This window comes from Tenrec ecaudatus, chromosome 15 (genome assembly GCF_050624435.1).
Source record: "Tenrec ecaudatus isolate mTenEca1 chromosome 15, mTenEca1.hap1, whole genome shotgun sequence".
In the NCBI taxonomy this organism is placed as follows: domain Eukaryota; kingdom Metazoa; phylum Chordata; class Mammalia; order Afrosoricida; family Tenrecidae; genus Tenrec; species Tenrec ecaudatus.
This window is the reverse complement of record NC_134544.1, coordinates 110,389,139-110,411,720: the sequence shown is the minus strand read 5'-3', so window position 1 is coordinate 110,411,720 and position 22,582 is coordinate 110,389,139. Positions and strand designations below refer to the sequence as shown.

The 22,582-nt window shown below is 41.6% G+C and overlaps 1 protein-coding gene across 1 annotated transcript in view; it reads right to left on the bottom strand.

Annotated features, from left to right (window-relative positions):
- Positions 1-20,250, bottom strand: part of EBPL (EBP like) — a 47,227-nt gene extending 26,977 nt beyond the window's left edge. Inside the window, exon 1 of the mRNA XM_075532939.1 lies at positions 20,022-20,250. Within this exon, the coding sequence (XP_075389054.1) occupies positions 20,022-20,192 (171 nt within the window). The 5' untranslated portion in view covers positions 20,193-20,250. The remainder of the gene's footprint in view (positions 1-20,021) is intronic.
- Positions 20,251-22,582: the final 2,332 nt, after the last annotated feature.

Below are 22,582 nucleotides of genomic sequence, written 5' to 3'. Positions count from 1 at the left end.
GCGAGCAGCTGGAGTGCGGCGGCAGCACGAGGCGCTGGCCCTCTGGGAAAGCGAGCACCCCCAGGGAGGATGAGGCAGGACAGTCTAGGAATGCCACAACTGCTACCCGAAAAACAGCTGCAGACCAGTAGCTGTGGAAGCAAGTAAAAGTTATTGATAGCAACCAATGGGATAGGATTCCAAACTAGGTGACAAACTTGTGAGAAATCCAACCTGTTGTATATCTGAGAGGCTGCTACTGTATCAGCAACACAAGATAAAGCACTCTGTTCTTACTACCTTGGGACACAAAAGGGGCAGTTTTGGAGAGCTGATGACCAGAAAAGGGAGAACACGAGAGGAAATCAGAGACAGTCCAGGAAAGAAAGGCAAAGTTGAATTTCCAGCTTTAGGCTAACTCAAGCCCGCAGAAAGCTGAATTTAGAAATCATCTTCCACTTCTGATGACTTCACTCCACTTACGACACAGATAAAAAGAATAAAACAAAAACAAGTACCGTATTCTTCTTCATGGAAAAATAAGACATCCCCTGAAAAAAAGACCTAGCGCATCTTTGGGAGCAAAACTTAATATAAGACACTGTCTTATTTTCGGCTAAACAGGGCAGATACAAGGGCGTTGGATATAGTTATCTTCACATCCAGTGCTCTCAATGTGGGTGATGCTGCCGCCTGGACGAAGCTAGAATGATCAAGGGGTCTACAAAACCCGACACCTGCACTCTCACCTGGATCAAGGACTATAAGACAGAGGTTTTTAATTGCCCGTGGGAGTGTGCTTTAGTGTTGTTGTTTCTTCCTGAAAAGGTGGAGGTAGGCCAAGTAAGTTTGGGAACATATGACATAACCAGTTGCCAAGTCCATTTACCTCTGACTCAAGATGACTTCACAGAGTTTTCTTCTTTTAAAAATAATGCTTTGGGTTTTGTGTGTTTGCTGATGACAATATACACAGCAAAGCCTACACCGGCTCAACAGCTCCTTTATGAGTACATTCTTCACATTATGCAGCCAGTCTTACCTTTTCTGAGTTGTTCCTCCTCCACGAACATAAATTCGCTGCCCTCTAAATTTCCGATCCAATCATTCAAATTACTGCTGCAAACTTGATCTCATATAGCTAGATTCTAAAAGAGCATAATGCTCAACATAGACCTTCTTTACTTGTTCAGTTATACTACTTAAAATATTTTTGGGGTTTTTTTTTTGGGTGAACGTCACACAGCAAATTAAGTTCCCCTTTGATCATTTTCATATGGCTTGATTAGTGACTGATTACATTTTTCAGTTTGTGTCACCATCCTTATTAGTGTGGTCTGGTTGTTCCACTTCCAGTACTCTAGTTTCCCTGCCTCCTTCTGATCTTCTCATCTTTGCTCTACATTCAATGTTGATCTATTAAACTTATACAGATATTCACCAGAATGGCTAACAGCTTTGATTATTATTATACAACATGTTTTCAATGAAAGGTAATTAAATTTTGATACAAAATATTATATGCAGTTAATTAAATGTTGTGCTAAATTTTGCTAAAACAAACATTATGCTCTAGTGCAGCGGTTCTCAACCTTCCTAAGGCCACAACCCTTTAATATAGTTCCTCATGTTGTGGTGAACCCCCAACCATAAAATTACTTTCGTTGATACTTCATGACTGTAACGTTGCTACTGTTATGAATGGTAATGTAAATATTTGATGTGCAGGATGTATTTTCACTGTTCCAAAATGAACATAATTAAAGTATAGTGATTGATCACAAAAACATGCAATTATATAATGTGAAATATTTATTTCTAATTATAAATAAATGAAATTTTGTCTTGAAGCATGGTGTAGCATGCATGGGTAACAGTCTTAATATAACAGCAGTAAACTACATTGCTACATTTTGCGACAGTATGAGTAAAAAGCCAATGTCAGTGCAAAGGTTGAGATAGATTCTTTCTGGATCAGAAATTCTCAGCACAGTGAAGATCATCTTCCACACAAGTCTATTTCTGTATTTAGATTTGATAACCAACAGCTCAAAAACCTTGTTTCACGAAGATACGTTGTTGGAAATGGAAGATGCAACATAGTCTCAGACAGAACAGGATATGACTGCAAACACTTGATCCAGAATTTTGTAACTGGCATTGTAGAGTAATCAGTTCTCGCTGCATCGCTGTTAGTAAGTCCAACGACTCCTCTTGTGCTGTCTCAGGAACATCTTCCACTTTGACTGTGAATGGGCTTCTGGCAAGTGCACATGCATGGGGTGTCAGGTAGATTTGGAAAATACGATGAAATTTCATCTGCAAGCATGTGCAAGTGTTCTTTCACAGAAATTATCATCATAATCCTTTTGTCTGGTTCAATGTCATGTTCCTCAAAGAAAGCAGATAAGGTAGGCAACATGTAAATTTTATTTTCATCCAATTTTTCTGCCAAAGCTGAAGTTTCATTTTGAATGATTGGATCTTGAGGTAGTTAGTTTATTGTGCCAACCTGGCCGATAAACACAGGTGGGGTTAATTGAAGGGCGAAGGGGTAAATGGCTCAGTGAGCCTTGCGATACTAGTTCTCAGGCCTCTTGTTTTGTAATGATTGTACCAGGGTACAGCTGCCTTAGGCAGTTCCCTGCTTTAGCTGGCAAGGCTCACTTCTTGCAAGACATCCCCAAGGAGAAGCCACATGGAGCTACCCCCATGCAGCCCTGGGTGCTGGAGCAGCCGTGTGGAGACCCCTGCCAGTGCTGAGATGCTTATATATTCACTGACTTGGCTTTCCTCCTGCAGTCAGCATCATTATGTGTGTTTTGTGAGGTGGAGGAGGACTTTGTGGATTGGTGTTGGACATATGGGTTAATGTTGAACTTGTGGGCTTGGGCAGCACTGGGTTGGGATGTTCTCTTGATGTGCACTTAACCTTTATATACAAAACTCTCTCTTATACATGAGTCTCTGTGGATTTGCCTCTCTAAAGTACCCAGACTAAGACAGATCTTTTCAGACAAATGGAGGCATGTTGCATTTGGTCCTTGGAGTTATAAATTTAACTCAGTCAAGATGGGGAAGATGTCAACCTAGTAAGCTATTTTCTGCAGTTCACTTTTATCGCTGAAAAGTGCTTTGAACTGTGGTCTTGCATTCTGATTAAAAAACGTTTTGAGTACATCATGAAGCTCCAAAACACGTTTTAAAACTTTTCCTCTCGACAACCATCTCACTTCACTATGAAATAGCAGAGCATTATTCAGTGCATTCAATTCATTATATAGTTGCAAAAACAGTAGACTGTTTAAAGTGCTCACCTTTACAAAATTGACAGAATTTAAAATGCTTTTCATTACTTCTTGTAACTCCGTGGCAGCATTTTCATTGCTAATATTTGTCGAAGAATCATACAGTGAGTTCCAGTTACTTTTAGTGACTCATTCAGTAACATGGTTGAAATCCAGATTGACATCCTAGCATGGCTGGAGCATCTGTGCAAATAACACAAACCTTTTCCCAAGAGATCTTAATGCTCTTTCAGAAATGAACCAACTGTATCAAATACATCATGTGCAGTAGTTGTCATTTCAAAAGGTTTGCAAAAGAGAAACTCATCTTTAAAGTGGCCATTATTAATATCCTTCACATAAACCAGCAACTGTAAACAGTTTGCAACGTCTGTAGAGTCATCAAGCTGGATGCTAAATATTGGAAGTGGAGCAGATTTAGTTTCCTGGATGACCTGATTAAGAATATCAGCAGACTTGTCATCTATTCTTCTGTGGACAGTGTCGTTAGATAAGGAAATTGTGCTCAATTTTGTAACCAATTCATCTCCGATCATAACTCGAACAATGTCTTTGGCTGCTGGCATCAGTAAATCCTCAGCAATGGTGTGAGGTTTCATAGTTTCGGCGATTCTGTGTGCCATCAAATCTGAAGCTTCAGCGACTGCTATGTTTTGTGTGTGGTACTTGCCACCAGTGTCAAGTCTGACTTTCTTGAGTCCATCAGCTTTGCTTCTAAAATAGCTGGTATCCTTGCTGGCAAAGCTCGGATGCTTGCTATCAAAATGGCAATTTAATTTGTTTGGTTTCATAGATTCGCAAATAACACATTGCAGCTTCTCAGTTCTTGCTGTACTTATTGAGGTAAAACCATACTGCAAAAAATCCTCACTATATTTTCTTTTCTTAACGTTCTTCTCTACACAATCCATTGTCATGGGATGGTTTGCTAATAAAAATAATATAGAACAATAGATTTAATAATACAATAATACAAAAGATGATACATGGCACAGTTCAGTCGATACAGTTCATTAAAGTTTCTTATGATTTATCATTCTGTGTTTTTTTTTACATAACTGTTACTATCACAAAGGGGCAGTATTCACATCAATCACAGATTGATTAGCATCCAGATTAAGTTCCCATGGTGCAGATAAATTTTTTGCAGTAGTTGATAATTTTACAGTACATGATTTTATATTTACCCAGTTTAACCTCCAATATGACTGCTTTCAACACAATAGCTGCTTTTAACAGAGTAGCTGCTTTCAACACAGCAGCTGCTCTCTACACAGTAGCTGTTCTTTACACTGTGTGACTGGTCCGCATAAGTACATTATGGTTCTAACCCTGTCATGTACACCTATATTTGTGTGGCATGTATGTGATGGGGTTGGTGTAATGATGTCATCATGCCAGGTACTCGGATGTGGGCATATCTGCATGTGGGCGGACCCGCCTGGAGATAGATAGAGGAGTCTGAAGAGAAATGTATAAGGTGGTGTGGGACATATGACTAATATCAGACTTATGGACTTGTTCTGGACTGGGATGTTTTATTAATATATAATTACTCCTTATATAAAGCTCTTTCTTATACACATATGAGTACCTATGAATTTATTTCTTTGGTCAACCCAAACTAAAACATTTGTGAATAGAGATAATTTTACTTGTTTTCCAATTTCAATACCTTTCATTTCTATGTCTAGTCTTATTGTTCTACCTAGGGCATTGAATATAATATTGAAACGTTGACAGCAGGTAGCCTTGTCTGTTCCTGATTTCAAGGAGAACACTCTCAATCTTTCTCCACTAAACATTCATTCATTCACATGCTCTGAATTATATTGAGGAACTTCACTTCTATTCCAATCTTGTTGAGGATTTTCATGAAGAAAGGGTTTTGGTCATAGAAATATGAATGAACTTTAGACTCACACTTAATTCTAGCCCAATCTAAAACTCAATTAGTTCTTATAGCAAAGTCCTGATTGATGCTTGGCTTCATGAAGAGATAGATCACTCAAGATATGGGTGCTATAAAAAAGTATGGTGAAGAAACCAAATGGTGTCTGGTTATCAGGAAGAATAGCATCTGGGGTCTTAAAAATATTGTCTTAAACCTAGCAGCCATTGAAGTGAAGCATCAACAAATTCCACATGGAAGAAGCATACCAGCCTATATGATCCAAGGAGTATAAATCACAAAACTAAAATATGGAGGAAATGGTATCAGAGCTTAAATTATGAATATCCAGTTTGTAGAAGGCGATGGATATCAGTAGAAGCCCAAAATCCATGTGAAGAGTCCCCTTATGGATTAAGTCTCCTGTGATCTGGACTGGGCTGGGATGTTTGTTTGACATATAATTACTTCTTGATTATAAAGCTCTCTCTTCCACATATATGAGTGTTAATGGATTTGTTTCTCTAGTCAACCTGGCCTCACACAAATACTAATTGAAATGTTTCAACAAGCTAATGAAGCACTGGAAACACTCACGTGTCCCTGTCAAGAAAATTGGAAGACAGCGACTTGGCTAACTGGGGAAACTGACTGGAAGAGATCCATATTTGTACCCATTCCAAAGAAAGGTGATCCACCAGAATGATCGAATTATAGAACAATATCATTGCTACCACATGCCAAGTAAAATTCTTGCTGAAGATCATCCAACAATGGTTGCAACAGTACATTGACAGAGAGCTGCTAGAAGTTTGGGCTGGACCCAGAACAGGATGTGGAACAAGGGATAACCTTGCTGATATCAGATGGACCTAAGCTGGGGGACAAGAATGCCAAAACAATGTTTGCTTGTGTTTTATTGACTATACCAAGGCAATCAACTGTGTGGATTATAAGAAACCATGGATAACCTGGAGAAGAAGTGGAATTCCAGAGCACTTCCTTGTGTTCATGTGAAAGATACACGAATCAAGAGGCAGAAAAAGAGAATACCGTGTGGTTTTAAATCAGGAAAGGCGTATGTTGGGTTTGTGTCCTCTCGCCATACTATTCGACCTGTATTTTGAGCAAATAATCAGAGAAGCTGGATTATAGGAAGAAGAAGAGTGGAGGAAGGCAGCGCTTGACCACTCCTGATAGAGACGCCTGAGCCAAGAGGCCCTAAGTGGTACCCCAATGGTAGAACGTGATTTGAAAAGCTGGCACTTCACTTGAAAAGCCCCATAGTGATTAGAGTTGATGGGACAAGGGTGGAAATAAATGCCCATTGGTATTGCCCAATCAGCATCTAGTCTGCAGAGAAGGGGGCAGAGAAAGAGAGGAAATGATGCCATGGTCACATGCCACTGGGTCTAGTGGGAAGAGCTGTGGCCCAGCAGATGCCTAAGGGAACAAAGGCCTCTCACAGGTGCTCTGGGACCAAGGTCAGTGGCTGGCCCCTTGTTGGCCCTGCCCTCCAGCCCCCGGGGGATTCCGAGCACTGTCTACTCCCTTAGCCTGTGTAGCATGATGCTCCCCTTCCACTGCTCCTGCTGCTTCTCTGAATCCTGGCATGCTGACGAAAACACCCGCGATCTTGTAGGAGAAAAAGGCAGAGTCCGAGAATGAGTGGCTCTCACACTTTATGACCAAGGTTTTAGGAGCAGTGTGGACCTGGGCCGAGACACTCACATCTACAAGTTCAGGATGTGCCAGGACGCTGGCAACCGCTCAACTGGGGCAGGCCTGGGGCAGATAACAAAAGTGACGGGAAAGAGACAGAGTACCTTCAATGGGAGTGAGTGGATCGTGCTCAGTGACAAAGGAGGTGATGAGTACGACAAACACTCTGGCAAGGCACAATGGCGGGCAGTGGTGATGCTCTCCTGCAATTGGCACACGCTAGCGGATAATGTTAACTCTGTAACTGAGGAGCGAGGCAAAGGCTGTTTTTATTATCGGAGGATTCCTGTACCAGCGATGGGTGGTGGGGGTCAAGGGCATAGAGCAGAGTCCCCACTTGGCCTTCTGGCAGGATCTTGGCAATTTAGGAGCTGATGGCTGTGACTTTGTACGCAGTTCTAAACCTCGAAATACGGTGTAGGGGATGACCAGCTCGGGTAGGGGACAGAAGAATGGGGATCACTTATGACCAATGTGATTGCACTTGAACTTAACTGGGATGGCCTCTTCAGTCCCGCCTATCATTCTCAGCCAGATTTCTCAAGTAGCTCCATTCATCACTTATCAAGCCCGATACTGCTCGTGCTTTTTCGGTTTGCTTTCTTTTTATCTTTGCTTTCTTCTCCTCCCGCTGTTTTCTTATAAAAGTACATTTGTAGAGTAGGGATGATGGGGCCAATATCAAAGGCTACTGGACCCTCTTGGGATCAGTGGGTACAAGTATAGAATAGTGGTAATAGGTAAAAGGGTATGGCAGTTCCTGACCCTTTCTTGTAAAAAACTTTTTCATCTCATTTTTGAGACACTGGATTTCTTTTCCTTTTTTCAAGGCCAACATAGACCTTTACTTCCTAAGTTACTCCTAAGTTCTATGAGAATCTGGGTTTTTTTGGAACTACTTAACAGTGATCACTTGTTTGCAGTTCAAGTTCTGAAGCACTGCTATTAGGTCTGAGCCTGGGGGAATTCCGACCCTTGCTTCTCCCACTTATGATCAGGACATGGAAAATGTGAGCATTTTAGGGTATGCCATTGGGGTGCCTTGATAGCTGTGTGCCACTGGGGTGACTTGATAGCTTGAACTGGATCCTGGATTGTGGTCTTGACCGGTTATATACAGCCACAATGCCTAATACAGAATCCAGTCCTCTGGAAAGGGAACCGAAACTGACCTCTTATATGCCTGCTGGGGTTTTAGAAAGGGGAAATGGTCTGCCTGGTATTGGGATTGTCTTTGACCCTTTGTAGTAAAACCTAGCAAAGCTCTTACTTCCTACAAGGTTTCCCTCAGTCAGTATTTCTAAACCGAAGTTGTACTTTCTTCCCAGGCATGTTGTTTTGACTTTTCCCCTAAATATTGGAAAATGGAATGGAAGTACAGGGAGACATCCAGGATGACTCTTGGCCTCTGGTCTGGGTGCAGGCGGCAGACACTCTGCCCCTTCTGCTGGCTCAGGGAAGTGTGTTGCCCACAACCATGGTGGTATTTTAAACAGAGGTGTCCATGTTTCTGGCTTCTTTCTGTGTAATAGTAAATGCCTGAGACACTGACGAGTACAGGGATGACTCAGCTGGCAGGAGGCCTCTTCTCTAGGCTTTAGAAAAGAAAATGAAGTTTTTCTTATTTGGACTTTCAGTGCTATATAGGAATGAGTTTTGTTATAAAAAATGAAAACTTTTTATAGTTGTTTTTTTTAATTGTTATAAAAGCAACACTTTTTTTATTGTTTGCATCCCTCCCCCACACTATGGTGTTTTAAAATGAAAAAGCCTACACTTTTGTATTTTCAAAAAACTTATAAGGTTTACATTTTTAAAAAAATACAAAAATGACTAGAGGAAAGCTTATTTACAACCTACGACATACAAGTGACCCAACCTTGCTTGCTGAAAGTGAGGAAGACTTGAAGCACTTGTTGATAAGGGTCAAGGATTGTAGCCTTCAGTGTGAATTATGGCTCAATCTAAAGAAGACCAAAATCCTTTCAACTGAACAAGCAGGTCACAGCATGATAAATGGAGAAAAGGATGATGTTGTCAAAGGTGTTGTCATTCTTGGATCCATAATCAATTATGGAAGCAGCAGTCAAGCGATCAAATGATGCATTGGGTCAATCTTCTGCACAAGACTTTTTTTAAAAATCATTTTATTAGGGACTCACACACCTCCCATCACAATCCATACATACATCATTTGTGTAAAGCACATTTGTACATTCGTTGCCCTCATCATTCTCAAAACATTTGCTCTCCACCCAAGCCCCTGGCATCAGGTCCTCATTTTTTCCCCTCCCTCCCCTTCCCCCCTCCCTTATGAACCCCTGATAATTTGTAAATTATTATTTTTGTCACATCTTGCTCCGTCCCAAGTCTCCCTTCCCCCACTTTTCTGTTGTATGTCCCCCAGGGAGGAGGTCACAGGCAGATCCTTGAAACAGGTTACTCCTTTCCAACCCACCCTTCCTATGCCCTCCCAGTATCGCCACTCTCACCACTGGTCCTGAAGGGATCATCTGCCCTGGCTTCCCTGTTTACAGTATTGAAAAGCAAAAATGTAAAATTGAGGACTAAGGTATGCCTGACCCAATCCATGGTGTTGTCAATTGTCTCATATGCATGAGAAAGTAGGACAATGAATAAAGATGATTGAAGGAGAATTAATGCATTTGAATCATGGGATAGAGAAGAATATTGGAAGTACTATGGCCTGCTAAAGACAAACCAATCGGTTTGGAAGAAGTACAGCCAGAGTGCTCCTGAGAGGCAAGGATGGTAAGACTTTGTCTTACATATGAGGGGGTACACCCCCCCAAAAAAATGGAAAAAGCTACACTGATGCGAGGGGGATAGTACATTTGGAGTTGGTTCCACCAGGCCAGACTGTTAATTAAACTTTCAAATTAGAGGTTCTGAAAAGATTGCATAACAAACGGTATGTGACAAAGAAAGCCTGTTTTGTGCCAGACAGGGGACTGGTGTTGCCACCACAGTAATGCACCTGCTCAGGCGGCCATCTCAGCGTGCCAGTTTTTGGCAAAACACAGCATGCCTCTCTTGCCCCATGCACATTTTTCACCTGACCTCGCTGTGTGTGACTTCTTTTTGTTTCTTCAAATGCAGAGGAACATGAAAGAACCGCGATTTGATGAAGCAGATGAGGGGAAGAAAAAAAATAAGGGAAGTGCTGTCAACCATCCAAACAGATGTTTTTAAATATGTTTCCAAGAATAGAATCACAGATTCGACAAATGTATTAAGTGTACTGGAGAGCACTTTGAGGTTGTTTTGTAAAAAACTTTAAATAGATAGCTTTGAAAATTTTTCTGTTTTTTTTTTTTTTTTAGTACCCCCTCATACTTTGGACATATTCTCAGGAGAGAGAGGAGCTCCTGGTTGGACATCATGTTTGGTAAGGTAAATGGTAAGATCAATGGGAAGCAAAAATGAGGGAGGGCCTCAGTGAGGCCGACTGACACAGTGGCTGCAACAATGGGACCAAGCACAGGAATAATTACGAGGATGGTGCAGGACCAGGTCGTGTTTCATTCTGTTGTGCATAAAGCAGCTCTGAGTCAGAACCATTTCAATAGCACCTAAAAATAACAACATAGCAGTTAAAATTTAAAAGACACAAAAACCAACAAAAAATAATATACCACCCCGCGATCAACATAAAGGAAAATGCCACACAAAAATCAACACTCAAAACAGCATTCCAAACAACACAACTATATGAAGAACAATGAAACCAGTAACGCCACACACACACAAAATCCCAAAGCAAAATGATAGCAACAAAGTCACACATATTAATAATGACACTAAGTGTTAATGGATTAAATGCACTAGTCAAGAGACAGGGAGTATCAAACTGGATAAGATAACAAGGCCCATGCATATGCAACTTAGAGAAACATATCTTAGGTCCAGAGACAAAAACAGACTAAAAATAAAAGGATGGAAAAATATATAGCAAGCAAATGGCAACTGAAAAGAGGAGGGATGGCAATATTAACCTGCAATAAAACAGATTTCAAGGTAAATCCATCATGACAAAGAAGAGCATTATATAATAATAAAAAGCACAACAGAACTAGAAGACATAAGCATATACTCACTCAGTGAATGACCCTTGAATATATAATTAAATACATATAGAACCAAGGAGAGAAATAGATAATAAAACAATAATAATAAGGGAAGTTCAATACACCACTCTGGAATAAAGATAGATCATTGGGAAAGAAACTTAATAAAGATACAGAAGAACTAAGCAACACCATGAATCAATTTGATCTGCTAGACATAAGCAGAGCATTCTATCAAACAACGACACAGTATATCTTCTTTTCCAGTGTATACAACATTCTCTAAAATAGACACAAAGCAAGCTTTGATACATTTTAAAATACTGAGATTTTAGAAGGCACTTCCTCAGACCACAATACTATAAAATTAAAAATCAATAGGAAAAGTAGGGGGGAAATACATGGAAACTGCACAACACACTGCTTAAAAATTACTGAATAACTGATTAAATGAGAAATAAAATTTCAAAAATTCCTTCAAACAAATGAAAACAGAACAAAACAAAACTTTTTGGACAAAGCAAAAGCCGAACTCCAAGCGCAACGCATAGCAGTAAATCCACATCTGAGAAAAGAAGAGAGAACCAAACTCAACAGCTTACCTGAGCCTCGTCAACAACCTGAACAAGAGTAGCAAAGTACAGCTTCAGGGATCAGAAGTAAAGAAATTATGAAGATTAGTGTGAACATAAGTGAATCTGCAAACAGAAAAATAGAACACTCAACGAGACAAAGAATTTGGTTTGTTGAAAGGATTGACAAAAATTGACAAGCCACAAGCAAACTTAAAAAGGAAAAGAAAAAGAAGCTGCACATATTGAGAAGAAAAGATAAAGGAGGTGACATCACAACAAAACCAAATGAAATAAAAATAACACATTACGACAAGAGACTGTGCTCCAACAAAATTGAAAACCTACAGAAAACGGACAACTTTATAAATATACTATTCAACTGTGGTAGTTACATAATTTTGTGTCAACTTGAAGTGTAGCTAGAGTCTAGCCTGTCAGTCCAGTCACAGGCTGCGGGTGCCTTCTTGTGGGCATGACCTCCTCATGAGAAGGGTCCCGGGAACCTCCCCTTCTCTCTCTGCATCACGTTCCTGCTGTCAAGTCACTGGAGGAGCTGCCAGAGACACTGCCCTTGGATCCACACAAGTCTGCACCTGGGTTCTGCATCACTGCGCGTGGCTGCATGAGCCTGAAGAGGGATTTATGGACTAGTATCGTTCCAACAGACTTGATTTGGATGTTTTCTTGATATCCAATTACTCCTTGATATAAATCTCTTTCTTTTTTTTTCAAAACCATTTTATTGGTAGTTGATACAGATATATCATTCCATTGTTCGATCACATCAAGCAATATTGTACAATTGCTACCACAATCAGTTTCAAAACATTGTTTTCCTTCACAAACTCCTTGAAATCAGCTCCCTTTTACTTAGTACTACTATGAGTTGAATGTTATTATGGGGTGTTAAAGAGGCAATAAATCTCTTTCTTACACATATATAAGTGTCACTGAATTTGTTTCTCTAGTCAACCCGGCCTGACACACCACCCAAAATAACAAATGCTAAAGTAGAAAAATTCTACAAACACACAACAAATGAATCAAGAGATTAGGTCATTAAAAAATGTACAACAATGTAGTAGTCTGGTAGGCATAGTTCTACCTCTGTGAATAGTGTTATGGAAAGTTTTGCCCTATCACCAACCCCCATTGTTCATGTAAATAGTGTTCCGTCACTTACACTTTTAATGGGTACAAGTCAACAATTTTGAAAAGCCATTCTATGCTTGTAAAATTTACCTTTCTCAATTGTGGTTTAAATTTTATAACTATAGCTAAGTGAATGATAATGATATCTTTAAATTGAACCAGAGACACCAACTTAGTCCACGTGGAAAAAGTACACTAGCCGGTGTGATCCAAGGATTATTCATAAAATCTCCATCCAAAGGAGGGAAGAGTAGCAGAGGTTCAATTGTGAACACCCAGTTTGCAGAAAGCTATGAATAACAGTGGAAACCCAAAATCTATTTCCAGCGTCCCCACATGGTGAATCCCCTGTTACCATAGTCTAGGCATGTGAAAGGCCTTGTATAATGCAGAGACCGGTGGAAAGTCAATTATGGCATGTCTTTTGACCCATTTTAAAGCGGTGTCAGTTTTTAATATTTTCTGTTTTCTTTTCAATCACATCATCAAATCTAATGAAGAAAACCAAACAAATGACAAAATAGATGCCTGGTATCTACTAAAAATAGCAGACATGTGTGAGGTAAAACTGTTGAGAGAATAAAAGAGAGAGCCCATGGGGTGGGAGAGATTTTTGACAATGACACAATGAATGAAGAACTAATCTTTAAAATCTTCAGAAAACTGCAACACCTACTAAGAAAAAGAACCCAGTTAGTAAATGGGTAAAGGAATAGATGGTTCACCTACGATGACATCGAAGTGGTCAACAAACATAAAGAAATGCTCGTGATCCAAAACAATGAAATATCACTTCACCTTGACAGTGACAACTGCATTCAATAGAACAGAAGGTAAATGCTGGGGAGGCTTGGAACCCTCATGCACTGCTGGTGGAACTACACACACACACAACCACTATGGAAAGTGATGTGGTGCCACCTCAAGTAACTGGGAAGAAAAACTCCTTAAGAATCTTCTGCTGGGTACACATGCTAAAGAAGTAAGAGTGGTAACATGAAAAGACACATGAATGCCCATGTTCGATGCAGCACTGTTCAAACTGGCAAGGAGATAGAAATCATTCAAATGCTCATCAGTATGCAAATGGATGAAGAAACTGGTACCTGCATGAACTGGAATAGTATGCGTGGCTCCTAAGCAACGGTGAAACTACGAAGCACCTCGTGACATGAACAAATGTGAAGAACACCACACTGAGAAATGAGTCCATCACAAAGGGACAACTATTATATGAGACTACTGTCATAAGAGAAAAATATTTTTTTAAAGCAAAGATATGTATACTATAGGGAACAGACTTTGGAGACGTCTAAGTATGGAGAGGACAAAGGAGAGAAGATAAAGCACGGGCCAGGCTGCAGACAGGTGTTAAGTTGGGTATCCTGGTCCACAAAAAGGAGAAGAGAAATCAAGGATTGGGTGAAGGGCAAACTACTGGGGGAGGTGGATTAGTAGTTTAAATTAATGAATATAAGGTTGATCCATAATGTAAATCCCCACCAAATTTACAATAAAAAATGGAAAGAAAACTTTCTTTCAGGGCACAAGTGGTAACTTTTAGGTCTCCGATGCAATACTTGAGCTATGACTTAGAACATTTTTCTTCACCACCTTCTTTATGGTAAGTAGGGCTAACCAGCCAGCTTCCCTATGTTTTTTTTGTGTGTGTGTGTTTTGTTTATCATTTTCTTAGGGGAGCATACAACTTCTACCACAACCCATACATACATCAATTGTGTAAAGCACATTTGTACATTCATTGTCCTCATCATTCTCAAATCATTTGCTCTCCACCTAAGCCCCTGGCATCAGCTTCTCATTTCCCCCCTCCCTCCCTGCTCCCTTCTCCCTCATGAACCCTTGATAATTTATAAATTAGTATTTTGTCATATTTTGCACTGTCTGATGTCTCCCTTCACCCACTTTTCTGTTGTCCATCCCCCAGAGAGGAAGCTATATGTAGATCCTTGTAATTGATTCCCCCTTTCCAACCAACCCTCCCAGTATCGCCACTCGCACCACTGGTCCTGAAGGGCTCATCCGCCCTGGATTCACTGTGTTTCCAGTTCCTATCTGGACCAGTGTACATCCTTGGGTCTAGCCAGACTTTCAAGGTAGAATTGGGATGAGTGGGCGGTGGGGGTGGGGGAGAAGCATTTACGAACTAGAGGAAAAGTTGTATTTTTCATTGTTGCTACATCACACCCTGACTGGCTTGTCTCCTCCCCGAGGCCCTTCTGTAAGGGGATATCCAGTGCCCAACAAATGGGCTTTGGGTCTCCACTCCACCCTCCCTGCTTCATTCACAATGATATGATTTTTTGTTCTGCTGATGCCTGATACCTGATCCCTTTGATACCTCATGATCCTCTATGGTTTTTATCTTGACAAAATTTCAAAAAAATATCACAAATCACCTATAACCCCAATTTTCACAAACATTTGATCTACTGGTAGCAATATTTTACACATAATACTGCCACCTCGTGTTATGAATTAAGCACCCTCTTTACTTACGAAGGCAGAGTTGTCACCAACTTTAAAACTAGTGAAATTTGAGAACCTAGAATTTCAAAAACTCACCCTTATGATTTTCTTTCACTAGAACCAGTCTCAGTACCAAATGTCTTTCTTAGCATGGGTTCCTTAGAGAAGAAGCAAGACCTGTGTGTGTGTGTGTGTGTGTGTGTGTGTGTGTGTGTGTGTACAGAGAGAGAGAGAAGGGCAGGAAGAAGGCGCAAGAGTAGAGAGGATGAGAGGTTTATCACAAGGAAATATCTCACATAGTTTTAAAGGCTGGTAAGTTCCAAGTACATGGGTCAGATGTCAGACAGAAGATTTCTCTTGGCTCACATAGATGCAAAGGGCGATGAACCCAAGGTCAGCAGGTCAACTGGCAGGTTCTGGCTGCAGAGATGAATGAATCAAATGTCAGTAGATGAAACAGCAGGCTGTGGAAAACTCCCAAGATTGGTAGACAATATGGCAAGTCACTGACTCAAGTCCACAGAACCAGAAGTCAGATAGTAAGCCAGATGCAGGACCCAGACTCAACAAAAAGCAAGCAAACTTTGCCCAAGCAACCACATATATTGGAAATAGGTCACATTCTCAAGGAATTTCCCTTGCAATTGATAGGCTGCTCATAGGAGATCTCACGAAGTGATGACATTACATTAGAGCTCAATATGGTAAATGACTACATCTTAACTGCCAAACCACTGAGTAGCCTGGTTCAGTTACCTTGAGATTTAATCTTAATTATCAAAAACAGGGAGAGTCATTGCCAATTACAATCTGTGCTTGAAAAACAGATCTTATCCTATACCAAGTAGGTACATATTTAAAATGATAAACCTTTATAAAAGATTTTTTCCTGACAGTTTGGTTTTTTTTTGTTTCTCAACATATTTTTCTTTTAAAAAAATCATTTTATTAGGGGCTCATACAACTCCTATCACAATCCATACATACATCAATTGTGTAAAGCACATTTGTACATTCATTGCCCTCATCGTTCTCAAAACATTTGCTCTCCACTTAAACCCCTGGCATCAGGTCCTCACTTTTTCCACTCCCTCCCCACGCCCCCCTCCCTCAGGAACCCTCGATAATTTATAAATGATTATTTTGTCATATCTTAACCTGTCCGACCCCAACAGTTTTTTTTTCTTTTTTGACATTTTATTAGGGGCTCATACAACTCTTATCTCAATCCACACATATACATACATCAATTGTATAAAGCACATCGGTACATTCTTTGCCCTAATCACTCTCAAAGCATTTGCTCTCCACTTAAGACCCCAACAGTTTTATTGGCAAATAATTCACTCATGCAATTCAATAGTTTAATCAAATCAAGACAAATTGTACAATCATCACCACAATCCATTTTAGAACATCCACTAACTGCCTTTATAAATTTACCTATCCTGGATTCCATGCACACAAAAAACTTTTAAAAACAAACAAAAAAACTAACAAGAATGACAAAGTGAAACAGATAAAAACCTCAATAAAAAAATTCAACAGAATCGCTTCTCGGCCTTTTGGCTAAGATCAAGTGTAAAAGAGTCAGCAGAAAATATGAAAAACTAGAACAAATTTAATTGAATCAGAAGGTAGATCAGATGATAGGGAGCTGATTTTTAACTGTATCTGCAACAACCAATTTTCCAGTTCATTCTGCATGATAGCAAGACTATTCAGATCCCTGGTCCATGGTTGGAAGGACAACACCAAGGACTTAAGAAGAATTTGTGTGTGTGTGCTGAAATACTGTTAACAAACACATAGCACCTAATAATTCCTACATTTAGTGTATCTGATAATAGCAACATTGGTTTTAAATTCCTACATTTAGTGTATCTGATAATAGCGACATTGGTTTTACTCTTCAAGTTGTAAAATCATTCTTTTTAACAGTTTTATTGATAATTAATTTACATATTATACAATTCAATAATCCAAACCTATTAAAAAGAATTGTGCAGATCATCACAAGTTTAGAACATTTTCTTCTTCTTGGATTCATTGTTACAAGCTCCCTGTTTCCCCCCAGGCTCCCCTGCCATATCCCTAAGAAACTATTAATCTAATTACTGTCCTTATAGATTTACCAATCCGGGACTTCATATACAAAAAAAATGTACAGCACAACCATAAAAACAAAAAACCCAGATGCAGCGCTGGAAGCCCTCACGTGTCTTTGCCACAAAACTGGGGAGCTAGCTCCCTAACAAATTGCTTGAAACATGAGTATCCGTGCCCGTTCCAAAGAAAGGTGATCCAACGCAAGGTAAAAATTATCAAACAATATTGTTAGTATGACAGGCAAATATGCTGCATAACATCTTTAAAATGTCACTTGGAAGAATAAGGCACATCTGACCCAGGCCATGGTATTTTCTATCACCTCATATGCATGTGAAAGCCGGACAATGAATTAGGAAGGCTGAAGAAGAATTGAAGCATTTGAATTATGGCGTTGGCAAAGAATGCTGACTATACCATGGACTGCCAGAAAAGCAAAACAAGTGCAATCAGAAGGTTCCTTGGAAGCAAAGACAGCGAGACTTTGCCTTGTGTACTTTGGTCATATTACCAGAAGAGAACGCCCCTGGAAAGGGACAGCACGCTTTACCAAGCAGAGCGCCAGAGAAAAGAACAACCTCCAGGAGACAGACGGACGCTGTGGCTGCAACAACAGCTCTAACAAGAATGACTGGGATGGGGGTACAGGACCAAGCAGTGTTTCATTTGTGCCACTTAAGGGTGCTATGAATTGGAATAGACTACAACTCCGCACCCCACCCCCATCACGACCTCAGTGCTGCCTTACAAATCCGGGTAGACCAGAGCAGGGACACTGGTACAGATCAGAGCGCTCCGCACTCGGGGAGGAGATGAGCCAGTCAGGGTGCGATGTAGCACCGATGAAGAATACAGCTTTCCCCCAGTTCCTAAATGCTTCCTCCCCCACCACTATCATGATCTCAATTCTACCTTACAAATCTGGCTAGACCAGAGGATGCACACTGGTACAGGTAGGAACTGGAAACAGGGAATCCAGGGCGGATGATCCCTTCAGGACCAGTGGTGTGAGTGGTGATACAGAGAGGGTGGAGGGAGGGTGGGTTGGAAAGGGGGAACCGACATGTGACCTCCTCCCTGGGGAACGGACAACAGAAAAGTGGGTGAAGGCCGACGTAGGACAGAGAAAGATATGATGAAATAATAATTTATAAATCATCAAGGGTTCATGAGAGAGGGGGAAGCGGGGACGGAGGGAAAAAATGAGGAGCTGATGCCAGGGGCTTGAGTGGAGAGCGGATGTTTTGAGAATGATGAGGGCAATGAATGTACGAATGTGCTTTACACAATTGATGTATGTATGGGTTGTGATAAGGGTTGTATGAGCCCCTAATAAAATGATTAAAAAAAGAGAGAGAGAACTCTTGGCACACAGAATCCAGGACAGATGAACGCCTCAGGAACAATAATGGGAGGAGCATAGGGGAAAGGTGGGGGGGAGAAAGGGGGAACTAACCACAATAATAGACCTAAAATTCCTCCCCTAGCCCCACCCAAGGTGACAAACAACAGAAACAGGAGACAGCGGATGGTACAAGATATGAGTAATAATAATTTATCATGGGTTTATGAGGGTGGGAGAGTGGGGAAGGGAGGGAAAAAAATGAGGAGCTGGTACCAGTGGCTCAAGTAGAAAGAAAGTGTTTTTGCTTGACACATGGATGTATAGATTGTTACAAGTGTTGTAAGAGCTCCCAATAAAATGATTTTTTTTTAAAAAGCAGACTACAAAACACCTAACACTCCACTATTGATAAAGTGGATTGAAATTTTAGGGAAGCTTCCGTTTGCTAGAGCAGAAGAGTACAAGAATGCGAGCCGGACCCACCGAACTCAGCATCCTGTTCCATGTGGGGTTTTCCCCTCGATGAAATGGGGGTGATAATGAATAACTTGTGGGGTGTTGTGAAGATTTTAATTACAGAGCACACCATGGGTACTCAGCAGCGTGGTGATTACTATTCTGCACACACTTTGCTTTGGCACAGGATGGTGAGCAAAATTTGGCCTCGTGCCCTCTACGGCACTGACAAGATACAGTCTACTCCAAGTATCTATCTTCAGCTCCACATGTACATGCAGGTTACAAAAGAAGCCAAGTTTTTTTTTCCCCCACAAAATGCACAATAAGTAAAAGTTAGTAAATAAGTCAACTCTTCCTACTTAAAATCAAACTCACGTAACACAATATACCAATTTTTAGATTTTTTTAAATGGAAAAGTTGGCACCATTCTTTTTATCATCATCCAAGGGGACTAGTTATTAAACACAAGAGGATTATTTATTATATATTTATTATATATTTATTATTATATAGTATTTATTATAGGTCACGTAATAAATACTATTCATTAACTACAAAGGGACATAAAAAATCCGAGCTTTTCATTCCATCTTCCTATGAATTTTTGAAAGGCCTCTCAGATCGACGCAACCCAGTATTTTCCACATCTACAATCTCCACGTGTAAAATTCAGTGGCATTAATGAGTCCTCTTTTGGGACTCGGGTATTAGAGCCCTGAGACTTGCAGCACCCATCCCAAGGCCACGAGCGCCTCTGGTATACCTGCAGGTCCCCCCTCAGGTCCCCTGAATTTGCAGCCACAAGAGAGGCGCTGGCTCATCCGAGCGCCGCAGGGCCTCCACGCCGGGCTTCCCAGAAACCTCGGGGGAGGGTGCCAGGCTTGCAGCGCGCCCGCACTCACCAGCACCCAGTGCACGAGGGCGTCGGAGCACAGCCAGGCGAGCACCGCGCGATCCGCGGCCCCCCGGCGCAGGCCCAGCTGCAGGCCCAGCGCGCAGCCCGCGGCAAGCAGCGCGGTGCACAGCAGCAGCGAACGGCCCGCAGCGGCCTCCAGCGCAGACACGGCGTCCATGCTCCAACTCGCCGCACACAAAATGCAGGGCCCGCGAAGCTCGGAAGGAGGCCAGGGATGGGACGGCTGGGCGGGGCGGGGCTTCGGGGCCGGGGCGGGGCTTCGGGGGCCGGGGCGGGGCAGAGACACAAACCACCTCTGTCCTGATGCCACGTGGTGCAGCCGCGCTGCTTGCTGACATAAGCATGTTGACTCATGATAGCGAGCCCCCATGGGTTTCTGAGACTGCGACTGTTTACCAGACTAGAAAACCTAGTCATTCTCCCGCGGAGCTGCTGCTGGTTTCAAACTGCCAACCCTGCGGATCGCAGCCCCTTGGGTAATCGGTGGGGTGTGTGTGTGTGTGTATGTGGAGTGTTACATTACCGACCACCAACTTTGTGTTCAACAGTGGTTACGAGTCATGACCCGCCCCCCTCCCCGAGTAGCTTAACCCACCGTCCCTCCTTGGATTTCTCCCTCAGGTGGATTACAAAACCCCTTCACCCAAGTTAATACCTGTCAGCCCCTTACTCTGGTGCTTCATCTTCCCCATCTTGGCCTCCCTCCTTCTCAAACTCACGCATGGAGTCAATGCTGGCTCATCATGACCCTATAGGACAGATTGGTCCCTGGGAGTTTCCCAGCCTGACGCTGGACCAGAGTGGAAAGCTGGTGGTTTGAAACTGCCGCCCAGCATAACCACTATGCTCCCTCCCTTGGTCACCTCAGACTCTGTTCCCATTCCACGGAGAGTCTGTCTTTTTGTCCCCTCCCTTACAACAGTGGTCTCAGACAAGAATTGCCCTTTTGTGCTTGACTAATTTCACCCAGCATAATGATCCTCCGGGTCCCTGCATGCCATGACAGGACTCGAAGTTCCATCAGGGTTTCTTAGCCTAGTACTCCATTGTATGAGCCATCGTGTTTTTAAACCTTCTCCACATGGGCATTTGAGTGTTTTTCATCTTCTTGCTGTTGTGAACAGTGCTGTGATGCACATGGGTGTGCATATGTCTGTTCATGCTCTGGCTCTTAGTTCCTTAGGCATATGCCCAGCAGAAGTATTGCTGGATCACATGTAAATTCTCTTCCCAGTTGTTTGTAGGAGCTTCACAGTGCATCCCACAATTGACAGTTACAGCCCCGCCAGCTGTGTGTTCCTTCCAATCTCTCCACACCCTCACCAGCATTTGTTGTTGTTTTGTTATTTTGCTATCATGGTTTGTGTTAGGTGGTATCTCCTTGTTGCTTTGATTTGCATCTGCTAAATGATGTTATTTGGCCCTTTGTTGAAGACCAATTGTCTGTCGGTAGATGAAACTATTTCTCAGTTTTCTGTTCTGTTCCATTGGTCTATGTACTTATTATTGTACCAATATCATTTTTTAAAAACTGCAGTTGGAATCTGGTTCATAATTATGTTGTGTTTAATGATTTCTTGTGGTAGTAGTGACATTTTTAACATTGTTAAGCCTTCCTGTCCATGAACATGAAATATTCTTCCATTTATGTAGTTCTCCGTTGGTTTCTTATCATAGTGTTCTGTAATCAACCTTTTTTTTTTAATGACCTGGTCTATTTCTTAGTTTTAGAAGAGTCAGATTCTTGCTCAGAAACTCTTGAAGACTAATCTGCCTACAGACCAGGCCCAAAGGACTGATAATAGGGTCACAAAGAGGCAGAAAGCCTGTCAATAACAACCACCACCACCAAAGACCAACCAACTCATTGTCATTGAGTTGATACCAACTCATGGTGGCCCTATAAGACAGGGTCGAACTGCCCCTGTGGGTTTCTGTGACTGTAACTCTTCACAGGAGTAGCAAGCCTCATTTTCTATCGAAGAGCAGCAGTTTGAAACCCAAAGGGTAACCACTGTATCACCAGGGCTCTGAAAATTGTCGATAAGTAGGGGGAAAATTTAGGGTAAATATGTATGCTGACTTGAAGTATATTTTCGAGGTTATCCATAGTTTGTGGGTGCTTTGGCAGAAGGCTACTCCTCATAGCTTCTGGGACGCACACACACCCACTGGCCTTCTGATAGCAGTCCTCCCTGAAGTCCCTTTGCTTCCTTCTGAGATAACTGTGATGAAAATCCATGCTCACAGAGCGAAAAGTGTCCCTTAATCTGGAGAAAGGAAAAGAAGTGACTCCGTGTACCCAGGTGTAAAACACGACTCTCAGGTGCGCCTCACCCCTGTCACCACATTCCTTGGATAAAAAGCAAAAGAACAGTAAGATCTTACAAATAATAACATTACAATACGTTTTTTTACACACACAGTGGCTGCAAGATTGAGCTCAAAATCAAGAACTGGGAGGAATAGCACAGGGCAAGGCTGTGTTTTGTTCTGTGGCACGTAGGGTCAGTAGAAGCAGAACAGACTCAGGAGCACCTGACAATG